The sequence below is a fragment of the Lotus japonicus genome, chromosome 6 (genome assembly GCF_012489685.1).
Source record: "Lotus japonicus ecotype B-129 chromosome 6, LjGifu_v1.2".
Classification (NCBI taxonomy): Eukaryota; Viridiplantae; Streptophyta; class Magnoliopsida; order Fabales; family Fabaceae; genus Lotus; species Lotus japonicus.
In genome coordinates, this window is record NC_080046.1 from 56,369,803 (window position 1) to 56,386,712 (window position 16,910).

General features: G+C 35.2%; 1 protein-coding gene and 1 long non-coding RNA gene across 2 annotated transcripts; both read left to right on the forward strand.

Moving 5' to 3' along the window:
• Window positions 1-7,305: 7,305 nt before the first annotated feature.
• On the forward strand, window positions 7,306-8,791 carry LOC130724454 (uncharacterized). The gene is made up of 3 exons (XR_009014520.1): window positions 7,306-7,806; window positions 8,202-8,413; window positions 8,522-8,791. It is a non-coding gene; the product is annotated as an uncharacterized LOC130724454 (long non-coding RNA).
• Window positions 8,792-12,523: 3,732 nt separating this feature from the next.
• On the forward strand, window positions 12,524-15,728 carry LOC130726437 (protein DETOXIFICATION 55). Its single transcript, XM_057577698.1, has 3 exons — window positions 12,524-12,753; window positions 13,616-14,411; window positions 14,867-15,728. Exons 1-3 carry the CDS (start codon window positions 12,706-12,708, stop codon window positions 15,538-15,540), a joined length of 1,518 nt encoding a protein of 505 aa, XP_057433681.1. The 5' UTR covers window positions 12,524-12,705; the 3' UTR covers window positions 15,541-15,728.
• Window positions 15,729-16,910: the final 1,182 nt, after the last annotated feature.

The following is a 16,910-nucleotide window of genomic DNA, read 5'->3' on the forward strand; positions in this document are numbered from 1 at the left end:
ACCTTAGAAACAGGGGAAAAAGCTAGGAGCACTTGGAGAGGAGGCTTAGGTGCCGGATTCGACGGCGAGACATCGCGAAGTCTTCGGTTCTTCTCGTTTCTTTTCCATGTTTGTAAAGTTATCCATGGTCATGGATAACTAATCTCTCTTGTTGGGGTTAGATTTAGTTGATAACTCTATGTATTTTGTTTGATTCAGTTTATATATTATCATGTTCCTTTTCTTATGATTTTCTCTTGTGCTTCATGCTTGTTTTGGATTGATCACCTAGAACATGAATTTAGATTTAATAGAATGGTGGGAACTGACTATTTAAATCTGAACTAGGAGAAATCATCTAATGACTCTAAGATCTAGGGATAGGGTTAGATCATTAGTCTATTCAAACACCCATGCTTAATGCTACTCACTATTGTTAATCGATCAAGGGATTGAGGGTTAATATAGCTGAGTTGATAATCTTCTACGTCGAGGGACTAGGTAGTAAGATAAGAAATGATGGGAGGAATCATATGCATAGACATGATATGTATTTGAATCAGTAGGATATTGAAAGGTTAATCAATGGAATCTAATCCCAGCAGTTTCTCTGCCCTGTTGTTTTCTATTTTGTTTTGCTTTGTTTTTACTTTCTGTTTGTTACAAAAATCCTCTCAAAATCTTTTGAAAACCCCATTACTTAAGTTACTAAAACTATTGAACGGTGTCGTATTACCAATTCCCTGCGGATACGACAAAACACTATGCTATACTGCAATTGAGTATTGAGGATTTTAAAAGTAGTATTAGTGTAGAAAAAATCTCTCAACAAAAGCGCCAGGCTTCCTTCAAAGATGGGTTTCCTCTGTCCAAATGGTGCTAAGCGCCAGAAATGGGGCTAGGCGCCACCATCTTTCTAGATCTTCAACTTTCACTTAATTGTTTGGATCTTCATCAATATTTCTCCTAAAATCAAAAAGTAAAAGTTTAATTATGATTAAGATTATATTTAAGACAAAATACTACTAAAATCTAAATATTTACAACTTATGCAAATAAGGGATAGTTTGAGGAATAAATCACATGTTAAGAACAAATAAGTGACGGTTCTAATATGGAAAATCACGTAAATTCGGCACTTATCAGTGTAGTACAATTGTAGTACAACTGTAGTACAATCCCTCCCAAGTTTAATAAGTGTTTTCAGGTGTTACATCTTTGATGTTTTGGTGTGTTGAAACAAGGAGCTTGAGATCCCTATATATAACATTGGACTCTCCCACCCTTCACTAATCTAAGCGATGTGGGACTTCTCCAAGATGCATAACTTGATTTTTTTTCTCCTTCATTAGCAATGTGAGACTTACATTGCAATTAACCACAAGATTTTATTCTTCATTCCATAATTTTCCATGAAGAATATGATTGAATAGTTTATTTTTTATTCATCTTGGCTAAGTTCCTTTTGTTTTATTTTATCACATACTTATTTCCTATGTTTACAAAAGCAAAAGTAACAGTGGTATGTCATTTTTTAGTTTTTTTTTAACCGGTACCTGTAGTACATGTTTGATTTGTAGTACAATTGTAGCTGCATTGAGACTTGGGAGGGACCAACATTGCATGTTTGTATATTGGACACCTGCTGCATTAAATTAGGAATCCGAAGCAAACATTACATTGCATATTCTTTTTTCACCGGTCTCACTAGTTATTGATGGGGAATATTCAACTTTGGAGTTACTTTCAAAAAAAATAAAACTAGTGTTTAATCAAACCACGAGAACTATGGCCTCTTTCTTTAATCCAATGTGTGATATTTTAAATCTAGCCTTCATTTTAAAATTCTAGTTTACTCTTTTTATACTCCAAATGAAAATCTTGTCGTTACCAATTATCATCAAGGTCTAACACAATTGATAGATATTTAAATTTTTAAGTATTTATTCCAATGTTCGATCCCTTAGCCATAGGGATGGAAATAAGTCAGGCCGCCCAACAAGGGCTTGTGGCTTGACTCGTCAGAGGCTTGCTTTGGCTTGACTCGTTTATTAAAAAAGTTGGGCTTAAGCATTTTAAAAGACTTAATTAACTAAAAATGCCAAGCTCAAGCTATCATAAATGCCTATTTGGCTTGATAAGCCTGCTTGTTATGGATTTATTTGGGATTGAAACTTATTATTATTGGTTTTATTTATATGTTTAAGACTTGAGACATATTATCATTAAATGATTTGTTTATGTTTAATTTTTATTTTGTTTGTTTTAAATAACCGAGATTTTGTTCTTTGAAATGGAATGACATATAAGTTTTTTATTTATTTGAAAAGGAATTGCAATGATATATGAAAATGGCTTATTAGCTTGCTGACTTATTAGCTCGTTCAGTCTATCGACATTCTTTAGATGAAATTGTTTAACATCTGTTAAATAGGCTTTTAAGTAGACTAGTAAGCCAAGTCAGGCTTTATAATAAGCCAAGTCAAGCCTTAAAATTTGGCTTGTTGACAGGCCACAAGCCAGGCTTGGGTCATGAAAACACAATGCAGGCCAAGCTTGGGCGGACAAAGCTTAGCTTAGCTTGGCTTGGCTTATTTCCACCTTAGCCATTTGTACAGAGAAGAATTTGTTGTGAGCCTTATGTGGTTTCTATTTATGCCGCAAGTCCACATATGATTGGGCCTTGGTTTCAGTTAACTAAAACACATGAATGAGGCCTCCTTATGGTCCCCAAGAAACTCAGAATGAGGCCTTCTCAGAGAAACAGAGGTAGTTTTTTTTTGAAAGTAACAGAGGTAGGTAATGCAACGTAAACCCAATATTTATGGGTCCAAGCGCTGAAATATTGAACAAAAAAAAAAAGAATTTATATGAAATATTAAGAAACTTATAAATATTTTAATTAAAAAAAATTATCTTACTTTGTATTCTTGTAAAAATATTAAAAGATAAATTGAAATTCAGAAAAGAATTAACGTCTCAAATATATTTTCCTATACAATCAGAAGTGGCGTTGGTTGTCCTCCATGCTGGCAACGTTATCATGCCTTGGGCTTGGATTTGTGTCTTTCGTTGCTCGATGATGTTCGTTTTTTTTTCCACTGGAATGCTTGTTTGAATGTGGTTCCTACATTGTTTGTTTCGATTAGTCGTTGTATTTTGGTGGACAACATGTATAAGTTGGAGTGCCATCCAAGAGGAAACCTTAATCTATTGTGTGATACATTGTACTTTCTCTCTATGAGTTTAGCATGGCATCAAGTATGACTCTCACCGGAGTGGGTTGCTCTTAACATTGATGAGAGCTCACTTGGTAATCTTGGTCCAAGTGGTTAAGAAAGGTTGGTGTGTGATGGTTGTGGTAGGTAGATTGCAAAGTTTTAGCTTTCTTTGGCTTTCTTTGGTAATCTTTGTGCTGGTTGAGCTTTTTGTCATCTTGCATGGCTTGCACATGTGTTGGGATATGGGTCATCGTTGGATCTTATTTTTTTCGAATTCAACATTAGCTCTTAATCACATTCAACACAAGTATCAATAATTTCATGTGCATACTTTGTAGGAAGGAAACACTGTAGCTGATTTCTTAGCTAAGCTTGGATCATCTTCTCAGGGTGAACTCCGAATTAAACAAGAGACTCTTTTAGACATTTTTCATAATTTTATTTGCTTATTATTCGGGTGTCTTAACTCTTATGAGTTAGCTTTTGTTTTTTCTTTTCCTTCTTATAAAAAACACATTAGTATCTATAACTAATTATATATAAGTCTTACAATTAATCATACTTTACTTCAAGATTATTGTGCCGCCACAGCTGCTACAACTAATAATAATATATAATTGGGCAGATCAAACAGATTAACATGTGATGCTTAATTATTGTTCTAATACGTGACTGTTGCGTCAAAACTAAATTAAACATGAATGAAGTTGTTATGTTGTTGGTAGACAGAGAGCATATATGGACTGTGGTCAAAAGGCACATATCATTCTACTCTTCACATTTTGACTCAACAATCCTCCTGTAATTTTATGGCACCTTAAGAGACCGAACAATGTGGATGATCTACCAGAAGGATATTCCCTCTACCATGCTTTCCCATCTAAGAGATTTGTAGCCTTGTTTTATATACTATATTAACAATTATTAGCATTTTGACTTAGCAGAACAAAAATGAATCGATATATATTAGTGATATATCTAGTAACAAAATGTCAAACTCATCATGCACCCTCACTAGAGATTATCACCACAAGATCCTCAAAATCTCTTTATGAGTTTGATTCTTTGACTATGGTGAAAGTGGGGGTGAACATGAATCCATTAATGGTATTTTTATCTAGATCACATGCAGTTACTAATTACTATACATATGAATCTCAATCCAAATTCTAATAATTAGATAATAAAACATAAGTTAATTACTATAATAAAACTACCAACAACAAACTTGAGCTATAATACTGTTTAATCTCTGTAGCTTTAGTACTATTTAATCTCTGTACTTTTTTTGGTTTCTCAAAGTATTTCATAGTCGGCAGTCATGAGACTAATCCTTCTAAGGTTTGGAGATCGCATCAAGTGAATATGTTCATCTCAACAAATCATTCTCCATATAAACCGCCTCATAATCTCTTTACTTTGAAAGTTATCACAGGCTCCCACATATATGGTCTATACATGAATAAATGTTTCACCTTTATAACCAAACCAACACCAAGAAGAAGCCAATCCAAAAAGCAAGTGGAACATGGACAGGTAGCATCTAAATATAACAAACAACAATTAATCATCCTAGCTAGATTAACATCTTATCTTATGGCTATAGCTAGCTTGGTGAGAAAGATACATCTCTACCAAATCCTGAAGAGATTACTCAATTGAAGTGTGAAACTCTCATGGCATGGAGAAAACCGCGGAAAATGCTGGTTGTTGGAATTTTTTGATGCAATGACTGAGAATTTGGGACCGAAAGGTATGGTTTTGAGAACATGCAGCTGCTATAGATTGAAAGATGTGACAATTGGATATGACACATTTCTTCCTAACCAGTAACCACCACTGCATCATAGATGTTAACACCAGATTCGCTTAGGAAGGTATAAAATCCCATCTCAATTTGAAATAAAAGTGGCTAACAGTCGACAAGATTATTTTGTGTGGGGGTCCTAATGGTTCCTCAGCTGATAGAGCATTTGGTACAACTAGACTGCACATGCATGGTTCCGTTTAATTGTGACAACAATTAAGTATAATAACAGTTACTATATAATATTATTTCATCTGGTGTACAGTAATAAAAATGGGCAGAAAGTATTAACACAACAAGTATGTGATCAGAAGATCAAAATCTAGGAAGATCTAAAACTTTTACTCTGTGATTATATATATATATATAGCACATCTTATTCATAAACACCATCTCTCCGGCTTCAATAGCCACAAGGTCCGAAATCATTCTCCACTACTCAAAGATTTCACAGCTAAATGAGCTTCATGTGGCCAAGCCAGGACGATCAAAACGAGATCTATCTCGTCAGACAAATAGCCGAGTAGAATAAAGCTTACACTTTTATGAAACAATTGCAAGCCTAAGAGTAGCCATCATCATGGAAGTTAGACACAAAACATCGCCTCAATTACGACTCTAACCATGTCTATAGTTACATGTTTGATCATTCATTCACACAAGCATTACTTATTTTGCTATTTAATTGTTCTTTTATGACTTTGAGCTTCTCTCTTTACGCTCTCATACTGACTTGAGCCTTAGAATACCTTTGTAGATACCTCCCCCACCATGCCAACATTACACCACCATGCTGTAAAATCCAGGATTGGGCACCACCATTAGAGATGGAGAGAACCAGCTCGTTCAAATACAGGAAGAACACCGTAAAAAAATTTACTCTGAATTTCGACTGAGAGAATTAGAGTGACTTAAGGCATGTTTGGTTCCACGGTGAAATGTTTTCGAGTCACTTCTAAATAAAAGCTACAAGTCTTATTCTGTTAAATAAAGGTACTTACTGTCAAATCTGCATTAATGTATTTAGATTTATGTTAACTAATTGAATTACAGCAACTATGCTGCTTCTTAATTATAAGAACAAGACACACAATGTGAACTACTTCTCATAAAGGAGTCTATAAAAGATCCTGCAATTGTAGCTAGCATGGGAAGAAGTAAAAGAAGGTAAAGACCTCAGAAAGAAAAGTTAGTTCAGAAAAAGGAAAGGCAGGAACATAGGAATAGGTATAAAATGCAGTTTTTTTTCTAATCTGTAAAAGTCATGTGATTGTGGCGCATTAATAGTGAGTGTTTGACAAGATGAGCAAGCACTTTTTGGGTGGTAACGGGTAACAATGAATCATGTGTTAAGAAGAGTCATAAAAGGAGGTTAATAATAGTCTAAAAGAGCTTTCTCTAATTCGGCGGTCATCAAGTTTGAAAGTACATCTGCACGCCTAATTTCAAGCAAACCTGTCAGGATTCAAAACATGTATGGTTAGCCATGCAGCTTAGACTGAGGCAAGGGGCATGGCATGCTTTTGATTATTTCTTTTGAAAGCAAAAAGGATATTAACTTAAAGAACAATCTCTCAAGTGGGGGGAAAAAATCAAGTTACAATATCAGAAGCACTTTACCAAACAGGTCACGTGCATGGTTAGAGGTTTTTCTACGGTTGATTTTAAAGTCAGAATCAATTTTGAAAAGTTTTTGTGAGTATATGTTTGAAAATTCTTCTACAATTGATTATGAAGCCAAAACTAGTTATAAGGAAAAGGCTATGTGAGTAGCTTTTAGGTCCTAGAATTGATTCTGACGAAATAAGAAGTTGGTTCAAGTCAAGCACACTCTTAAGTAGCTAATGGTTTTAGAATTGATTATGAGAAAATAGAAGTTGATCTAAACGTGCTACAAGTGTCACTCTGTCTATTTCATTCATGTTTAGCTAGAGTATCAGAAAAATAGTTTTGTTCCCAAACATGATATACCACACTACAAACAACTTCATTGTGAATTAAAACAATCGTGTTACAGAACTTTATCAGGAACTGCATTTTTTTTTCACCAAAGTATTTCTAGTGGGCTGCTATGAGATAAATTTCGTTGAGGCTCTAAAATCACATTAAGTAGGTAGACCTTTCCTAACAAATCATTCTCCATACATACCCCATATGAGTTGAACTCTTGACTAAATGTTTAAGAAGTTCAGTTATCTGCCACATGCTTTGATTGTACCTATGTATCTATTTATAATATATGAATTGAGAAGCGCGCAATCTAACGCCTCTACCTCTAACAATTGTGTCCACGTCAGCAATTTTGATCACGTGTCAGGATTGCACAGAGCTAGACAACCAGTAAAAACCTTACCTCACGAAGACGCAGCCCCTGCCTGCAACTACGACGACGGCGACGCTGCCCCTTCTTCCTCCGATGCCGCCTAATCGTTTTAACAACCGCAGCGTTCCAGTGTTGATTTTCTGATCCAGGTCTGTCGCTGCCTACTCTCGCCGGGAATAACACCACCGCCGTCTTCAATTTTGGCGGCCACCATGACAGCATCAGACTTCGACCGATATTGCAGCTCTCATTCTCTCTTTCATTCTCTTTGTTTACTGAGTATTGTTTTCTATTCTCTTCATATGATGTATCAGTTAATTGCCATAACTTCTCTTAGCCATGTCTAGGATAAATCAATTGATCACTCAGTTTTGTCTTGCTACCACCAGAAAGAAGTGCTAAAAGTGTTCATCTTAATTCAATGGTTTCACTCTTGACCCATCTCTTGGTGACTTTATCCTGATTCACACATTAAGGTATTACTCTGCTCACTCATGGATGTCGATTTTAAGTATTCCTTCTCTCTATTGTAAGATAGTATACAAATTCATATAGAGCATAAGGAAAGTCCATACTCTGAATCCTGGAAGAAGAGAAATTCTCATTTTTCTTTGAAACTGAGACATGAATGCCTTATTTTGATAGACATTTTGTCCCAAGGAAGTAATGTTTGATAAGTCATCTTTGCAAATAAGTTATTATAATCTTCTTTTAACAGTTTTTTTCCCATACTATTTTGGCATTTTCTTATGTTCTCTTAAAAAATGTCTCTTAACAACTATTTAGTATGGTGCCAAATTTTTTTTTGCAATAACATGTGTTTGGCTTGGTGAGTTTTTTGTTTTTAATAACTTCCTTTGTTATGGGGCAGTGATATTCTTGTGGCTGCATATACAAAGTACTCTTTGATTTTCAGTCTCTCTCTGCAATCTACCTACAAATCTACAATCTGAAGAGGACTGTCTGCCTCTGTCCAACTCCATGCAATGCTATCCTTCAACTCCCTTTCATAGAGCATCTCCACCAAGTGGCACCACTTTTCCTAGAACATGTATTTCACTTCAATGTTTCACTGAATGTCAGGTACGATTTCATTTAACTAAAGTTTTACTTTCCAAAAGGTAATTGGTCATTCATGGATATCAGAGGTTGGTGGTATTGTAGAAGATGAAGTGTATGTTCTCACTGCAGGAGGTGCTACATAGTAAGCGGAATCAACATTTTACAATTGACACCCTTGATGGGGCTTGATCAATTCTTTTGGCTGAAACAATTATTTTTCTATGGTGCCAACCTTTTATACTCTTGATGAATGACATGACTTTGAGAAAAAGAGATAATAGTGAGGTTTGGATTTGATACTCAAAGGTATGCATTTAGGTTTACATTAAACATATGAGTTTAGTATCTACATCTTTGGGTAAAATTTTATGGTAGACATTTTTAAGGAAAAAAAATACATAGCAGAATACTTTTGTACCATACATATTCCAAATTAACTTTTTTTTTGATAAAAATTTTCTGAAGTAACTGTTGTAACTAAGAACCTGAGAAAATTGATTCATATTATTAACGCAATTATTTTTCCAATAGATATGTATTGTAGACATTGCATCTACTCTTTAGCATTAGCTTGTATCTAGCACTTACATCAGGAGAAGTTATATACAAATTGACTTTTGATTTTTCTCAATGCTTAGAGGTAGCTTCTTTTAAGAATGTTTTCTCCATTCTTATAGATCTTTTATACCTTTCACTTTAACTTACTGCCTTTTTTATTTTTAAAAAATCAAGAAAAGGGACAGGAGGTCATTGAAGGGTGCCATGTCATTGAGGGGTGGCATAAGGATTCAAGCTGTTTTCAGTGTTAGATAAGTGAGGAAGCAGATTTCTAGCTCTTATATGAGGTATCCTTGTGAAGTTGTGATAGATTAATGGAACAAACTCATGTTGGTACCTCAAATAAAATCCCTGTACCCCTAAAGAATGCATTGGCTCCTCAAACTCTAGAACATCATACCCAATATGCACATCTCCAACATCAATATTTGAGAATGTTGTATTGGCTTGCGCCAAGACAACAAATGATAGCAGTAAAGCAATGTCCAATTACGTGAACCCGATTGAGCCAAGATAGCAGTAGCTTCTGTGCCTTGCTGTTGGTTTCAAAAGAGTACTCGAACATAACAACTATTGCTTTTGTGCATTGCCAATGGCTTTAAAAGACTACTCCAACAAATAATCTCATATGCATCTACTATTTACCTTCAATATTGGCTTTGGTTCTATGTACACCAATGATGACAGACGAGACAGTAGTGGGATCAGCAAGAATAGTGGTTGAACGGCCTTGGGAAATGAATGAAAAAGGAGTGGTTAGTTTCACTTGACATCCATGGCAGAACATCTAGATGTTGTGGTTTTGGCGGAATCTCACTGATGAAACATTATGACGAAAAGCTCGAGCTTGGCGTAAAGCTCTTACATTGTAAACTGCTTCAATCTTGCAAGGACAAGAGTGATTTGTAGAGCATATATATCACATTTGCACTTCAATATGTGCCTTTCGAGAGGAAACAAAGCACCTCATAACAATGATTACTATTATAATAAATTTACAGTATATTGAGACAATTGTATCCGCCCGCGCAACGCGCGGGTCTTAGTCTAGTTTATATATGAATCAAGAGCTGGACATTTTTTTCCACTCACATAGTCAACATCCCATATTCTATAATGGTTTCAGTGGTGTAAAACCACCTATACCTGTCTTACTGAAATGTAAGTAAGGAATGTGTGTGTAGGATGAGAACAGAACAGAGCAAGGTTTGTTTTTTATTAAAAGACTTGCCACCACGTAAATGGGGGATCGAGCTATATAAAGGGAGAACCTCTGGGGGGGATACAATGTTACATAAGCTTGGTGTAGTAACTTTTCTGGACAAGGTGCGTGCTCCAATAGGAAAGGGTGGTGGTGAGGTTTGATGCAGTTGTGTGATTTTGGATCTATATCAAAAATATCTTATCCTAGCAGAATGCATACATGTGATCAAAAGCAATTTTTTTGCTTATGATACAATCTAATTTTATTAGCCTCTCTTCTGATGTGAACCCAAAGGCCCCAAAACCGTAATGCTGTTACTTTCAAAGGTCCTACTGATCCTAACTTATTGAAGTGACCTCATACTAACAAATTAAAATTATCATTAATGCCATTACTAGTAAGATTCTCATATAACCCCACAACCAAACCTACACACACTCATGAATAATTAAGTGAAAAAAAGTTCATTTTGACCATGCAATCATCAAGGCTGTTCTGTTTAAATGTTATCTGATCCATTATAATTATTTGATGAGGAATACCTCATTTCAGTATATACTCTCCCATAATACACTTCCTATGTATACAATTGAAAACCTCTCCTTTAGAAATGACTTTATTACATGCTATATTCCATAATACGGATAGTTGGTTCTAATGATAGATGTTTGATTCCTTTTAAGCAATGTTTTGAGTTTAAGTTATGTATAATGTTTATATTCTCAATTCGAACTTATATCAGACCAACAAATATGTGTGTTTATAGCAAGTAGCTAGGAATTAGGATCCTATGTTGCCCATGCAGCCTCTACAGCAGCAAAATGACAAGTGTTTAAAACTTTTGACTAATCAATCAGAACCATTTAATGTAAAAATTAAGGGTCAAGAATTTGCAGCACGGAGCTGTATAGAGAAAATAGCTACAAAGAATCCACGTAGCACGTAGCTAGCGAGACGTGTTATTTCCCAAAGCACATAGTTGGCTGTATAAGAACCTAAAAAACGTCAAGCATGACCTCAGTGGTGGTATAATAGGAACAGTCCTCGGTCACATGCACAATTAATAGCTTCTTTTAAAACGTGAAGATGAAATTTCTGGTAATACAACACATATGCATTTCTTATGGGGCAGATAAGGTGGCTATGTTTCTCCATATTTGGGAAAGTGACAAAGTAGGATCAGTAAAGAAGAGAGTTTTCTGGCATCAGTCGATCAATGCATATATCGCACGGTTTAAATAAGGTCTTTGTGCTTTTACTCTTGCAGCAGCAGCATGTCACACGTTCTGGAGTTTTTCACATCTCCCCCTAGGCATATATATATTTTTGGATTCTGTTTTGTGTCAAACATATCAAAGAGTGACTCATTATTCTATTTTCTATACTTGAACTCCTCTTGTTATCTTCAACACAAATGGATTAGATTTTTCCTCAGGTTTTCTCTTTTAAACAATAATGCCACTATAGTTAATTCTAGTGCCTTATTTGTCCTAAGGATTTGATTTAGGAGAGGAAGAGGATGGAACATGGCTCTCAATTCATGTGTGGTCTCATCGTGTAATTTCACAAAAAAATTGATTTTCCCATGCATATTACTTTTTGTTGGTGTAATAATACATTATCTTTCACCGGTGACAATTTTGTTAATGCGGAAACATCTATATTATGATGAGGCTAATAACCCAACTGAATATTTCTCTATTCACAAAAACTAACTTAGAATTTATGTTAGGCTTAACTTGGGTGATGATTGTTCTACCATTTATGAAACACTTAGTTATATCTCTAGTTAATGTGAGATTTTAACATATCCCCTCAAGCTCAAGGCTAAACACCTAGAGTGTGAAAATTGTTAGAATAATCATCTCCCGGTGGTCCATATATAGGTGATCTCTAAAAAATGAATCTAAAATAGAGTCTGTGTTAAATCTAACTCTACCTAAAAAAAATATTTTATATGGATGAAGGTTATTCAACCATCTATAAAGGCTTATTTGGTTGTATTATTAGTCATTGTGAGGCCTTAATAAACATTCATATCATGTAAGGGCTAATTCTCAAAGTACAAAAATTACATACACAAAACTCAAAATTAAGACATTATTTAAGAAGAATTAAACATGTAACACATAAATCAATCTATCATAATTAAGTAATATATTAAAAACAAGATACAAAAATAGTTGTAACAAAATCTATCATTATATGTATGTATGAATTTGGTTTTCCCATATTTTATTTTCATAAGATGATACTATTATGTTAACAACTAGTATGCATTAAAATTAATATGCTAATTAACGAACGCATACACACACATGACATACCCCACCCCCTCGAAACCTTATATAAAGGTGCTTTGATCTTACTTCTCAGTCTCACACCCAATTTGCTAGTGTTTCTCTCCTCACCACTCTGCCCCCTGGTCCCCTCTCACTTTGTACTTGGGAGAGTGTTTTGGGGAGAAAAAAAGACCCCCACTATCTCATCCTGTTTCTCCTTATTATATACATTACTCTCAAACTACACACGCAAACAACAAACCTTTAAGATGCTTGCGGAGGAGAAATACCAAAAGGCATACCCGACAACTGCTGAGGTACGACACCTTACAATTCCATTAACAAATTACTTTCCAACTCTTGCATGAAATGGTTAGTATTATTGATGGAAAAAGATCGAGAGCAAAATTGTAAAATATGTTGTAGTACGTAATTGATGTATATATAATATAATAATATAATTAGTTATTTTGAAAGAGTTTTGTTCTCTAACATGTCTTTTGATCCACCAACTTTCTCTTTTTGTTTTTTTTTTCATTTTTTACTACTAAATGATGATCATATTACTCATGTTCTCTTCTATTCTCATATCTCTTTTTTGAGTGTGAGTGAATTTAGGACATGAAGAGAATGTTTTTCAAATTTTCATCCTTACAAAAAATTGAAGTATGATTTGCATAATATATCCAATCCTTGAAGAGTGATTTTTTTTTTATAAGCTAAAGAGTGATTGTATGTACGTATACATTTCAACAATTATCTAATTAACATATGGTTTAGTGAGGATTAAAACCGTTAAATAGATGTTAGTGAAATGCATATTTACAACTAATTTTTCTATCCTCAAACGCTAGCTAATATTATATTCACATAGATGGAGAAAGAAATGAAAGTGGAAGATATGATGAATGATAAAGAAGAAAATAGAGAAACAATAAGAAAATATAGATGATGAAATTGGGAAGAAAAATAGTGTTATACAGAAATGAATGAAAATACCCGACAATTGTTTAGGTACGGGGGACCTTACAACAGCATTTGAGAAGCTTCCACGTTTCCATGATTTTCAGCTCTCAACATCATCATCACTTGTTCGTCAACTATAGTACACTACACATGTACAGTACATTATACACGTAAAAAGTTAACAGTGTGTTTTGTTTTTAATTTGTTTGCTAGGTGGTGGACGAGCTAAAGAAAATGACAGACATAGGTTTCCCAATAGCAGTCATGGGCCTCGTGGGATACCTCAAGAACATGATCTCAGTTGTGTGCATGGGAAAGTTAGGAAGCCTCGAGCTAGCAAGTGGTGCCTTAGCCATAGGCTTCACAAACATCACCGGTTACTCTGTCCTCTCCGGTCTCGCCATGGGCATGGAGCCACTCTGCACTCAAGCCTTTGGTTCGCAAAACTTCTCCTTGCTCTCTCTTACTCTGCGTAGAACAATTTTCATGTTACTACTCGTTTCTCTTCCTATCTCTCTCTTCTGGCTCAACCTCGAACCTTTCATGTTGAGCCTTCACCAGAACCCGGAGATAACAAAAGTGGCGAGCCTCTATTGCCGGTTTTCGATCCCAGATCTCGTTGCTAACAGCTTTCTTCACCCAATTCGGATCTATTTACGTAGCAAAGGGACAACTTGGCCCCTCATGTGGTGCACGTTGCTTTCTATTCTTTTGCACATTCCAGTGACCACTTTTTTTACATTCAAACTGCAACTTGGTGTGCCCGGGATTGCTGTCTCTTCCTTTGTTGCCAATTTCAACACCCTTTTCTTCCTTCTCTCGTACATGCTCTACATGCATGTCACCAAAGTGTCACTATCAGCGCCACTACTCACATCACAACCAGAAAAGTTAACCACCATTACCACCCTAGGTAAAGAATGGAGTGTGCTAATAAGGTTTTCTATTCAGAGTTGCCTTGGTGTGTGCTTGGAGTGGTGGTGGTACGAGTTCATGACAATTCTAGCAGGTATGTACATCTTGTACTCAAATCTAATCTTTTCCAATAAAATGATTTACAGACATATATAGCATAGTGCAAAAACCTGACAAACACACTGAGAAAAAAAAAAGTAGAGAAAAGAGAAATAATAAATATAATAAGAGAGATAGATAAAGAATAAAAATGAAATGTATGTAGGGTGTTTACGGTTTTGGTATCTATCTAAGTACTGAATTTCTTTTGCTTATAAAATAACCAACCGTGATACTTAGAAAGTTAGATACTCAATCCTTCAAATACACCTACAAACACTTCATTCATTTTTCTATGTCTCTTCTTATACATCATATGTCATATTTACTATTTCTTTTTCTTATCCTTATTTTTTTCTTTCTTATCTTTATTTCTGACTCTGAATGTATGTGTGTTGTACAATTCTGATGATCACGAATACTTTCCTAAATAAATGATAATTCTTGCAGGTTATCTTCACAACCCTCGGGTAGCTCTAGCCACTGCTGGCATAGTGATACAAACAACGTCTCTCATGTACACTTTGCCAACAGCACTAAGTGCTTCTGTGTCAACCAGAGTAGGGAACGAGCTCGGAGCGGGTCAACCGGAAAGAGCCAGCTTGTCAACCGTGGTAGCCATAGGAATGGCCCTAGCAAGCTCCATGTTGGGGTTGTTATGGACCACATTAGGTAGAGAAAAATGGGGGAGGGTGTTCACAAGTGATAGTGAGGTGTTGTCACTAACCATGGCAGTGTTGCCTATAATTGGAGTGTGTGAGCTTGCAAACTATCCTCAAACAACAAGCTGTGGAATTTTGAGAGGGAGTGCAAGGCCAGGTGTTGGTGCTGGAATAAACTTTTACTCATTCTACTTGGTTGGTGCCCCAGTGGCCATGTTGTTAGGGTTTGTTTGGAGATTAGGGTTGGTGGGGCTATGTTATGGGCTGTTGGCTGCCCAAATAGCATGTGTGGTCTCAGTTCTGGTTGTGGTATACAACACAGATTGGGAAAGGGAGTCATTGAAGGCAAAAAACTTGGTGGGAAATAAGAGCTTTTCATCATGTGGAGCACATGCTGATGACCAAACAGTCAAATGTGAAGAAGGTCTTGTCTTTCTCAGTGAGAACAACTCCTTAAAGTGATGTTACACCCACATTGCATGCTTGGAGGGGGATATATGCTGTATACACCGAAAATCATGGCCTTACTTGAACAAGATTGGATGTTGAAAGTTCTATTAAATGACTATACTTTCAATTTTTTTTTTGTGATTATGCTTATGTATGTATGTATGTATATGCCTTTGCATAACCGGAATATTTTCTTGTAATCTTTTTTTCCTTGGTGGAGCTCTACCCAGCAAGTTGGTGCTGTTTGTCAACAAATGTAATAGTAGGGTTATCTGATATACTACTCATTAGTATTAGATTGATATATTAAATTGACTATATTTTTAAAAGATGATAAAGTTTCTACCAGTACTAGAAGAACAGTTGTGTAAATGAGGTTAGGTAACGTTCGGGATAAATTATCTTAGTTCTAGGTGAACCATTAATATTTAAGATGAATGGATTAAAATTTTAAATTTTATTTATTTACTTACTTATAAATAATCTTACTATTCCATTAAAATGTGGTAAAATTATCTTCTTTGGTGATTTAAACTAGATGACATATAGAAAAGTAGTGTAGGGGAAGATAGGGAAAAACTTTTTTTTTTGGTCAAAGAGATAGGGAAAACTTGACTGCTAGTATAATGAAAAAAAAAGAGAGATAGAGTGGTGAAGAAAATATATACTATTTTTTGGCCCAAATACGATATTTTAATACAATATACGTATTAAGAAAATATTTAATATGTCGATTATTATATTAGATTTGAAAAGTTTTAACAATTTTCCACATTTATTTTTAATTAGTTTGTAAAACATTAATTATTAGTGGTAACTCGTAATTAAAATTTTGGAATTGTAAAAGTATAATAAATACAATGTATGGTTTCATTTAGTGTACACAAGAAAATTCTTGTGTAAGGTTGCACCACCCTAGATTTACCTGTTATCTCAAGTTTACTATCAGGTCACTTTTTTTTAATTAAAAAGAGTTTAAAAAAAAGTCTTAATCTACCATTACCATCCTTAATCTTCTTCTTTCATATTGACCCAGAAATTCATCTTCATTCTTCATCTTCTAAATCAACATTTTTCAGATTTTGGAACCCCCAAAACCCCGACCTCACCACCACTGCTGAACCAACACTGCACCACCACTACCAACCCCACCCGGCCAGCCCCACCGCACCACCACCTCAACCACCATCAAGTTTATGTCTTTTTCTTCGGATCTGACCCTTGTTCAACATTGAAGCTCAAAGATGAGAAAAAAAGGTGAAAGCTTCAAGCTATTCAACCAGATCAGAAGAGAAAACAAAATCAAAGCTTTTCAATTTCATAAACAGAAAGCAATGAAGCTGGAACAAAACCACCCCCCATCAACGACAATAAAGGACGAT

Coding starts and splice junctions, on each gene's coding strand:
- LOC130726437 (XM_057577698.1), top strand. CDS start 12,706: ATGCTTGCGGAGGAGAAATACCAAAAGGCATACCCGACAACTGCTGAG. Junction 12,754..13,615: donor CATACCCGACAACTGCTGAG/GTACGACACCTT, acceptor TTTGTTTGCTAG/GTGGTGGACGAGCTAAAGAA. Junction 14,412..14,866: donor GTTCATGACAATTCTAGCAG/GTATGTACATCT, acceptor TAATTCTTGCAG/GTTATCTTCACAACCCTCGG.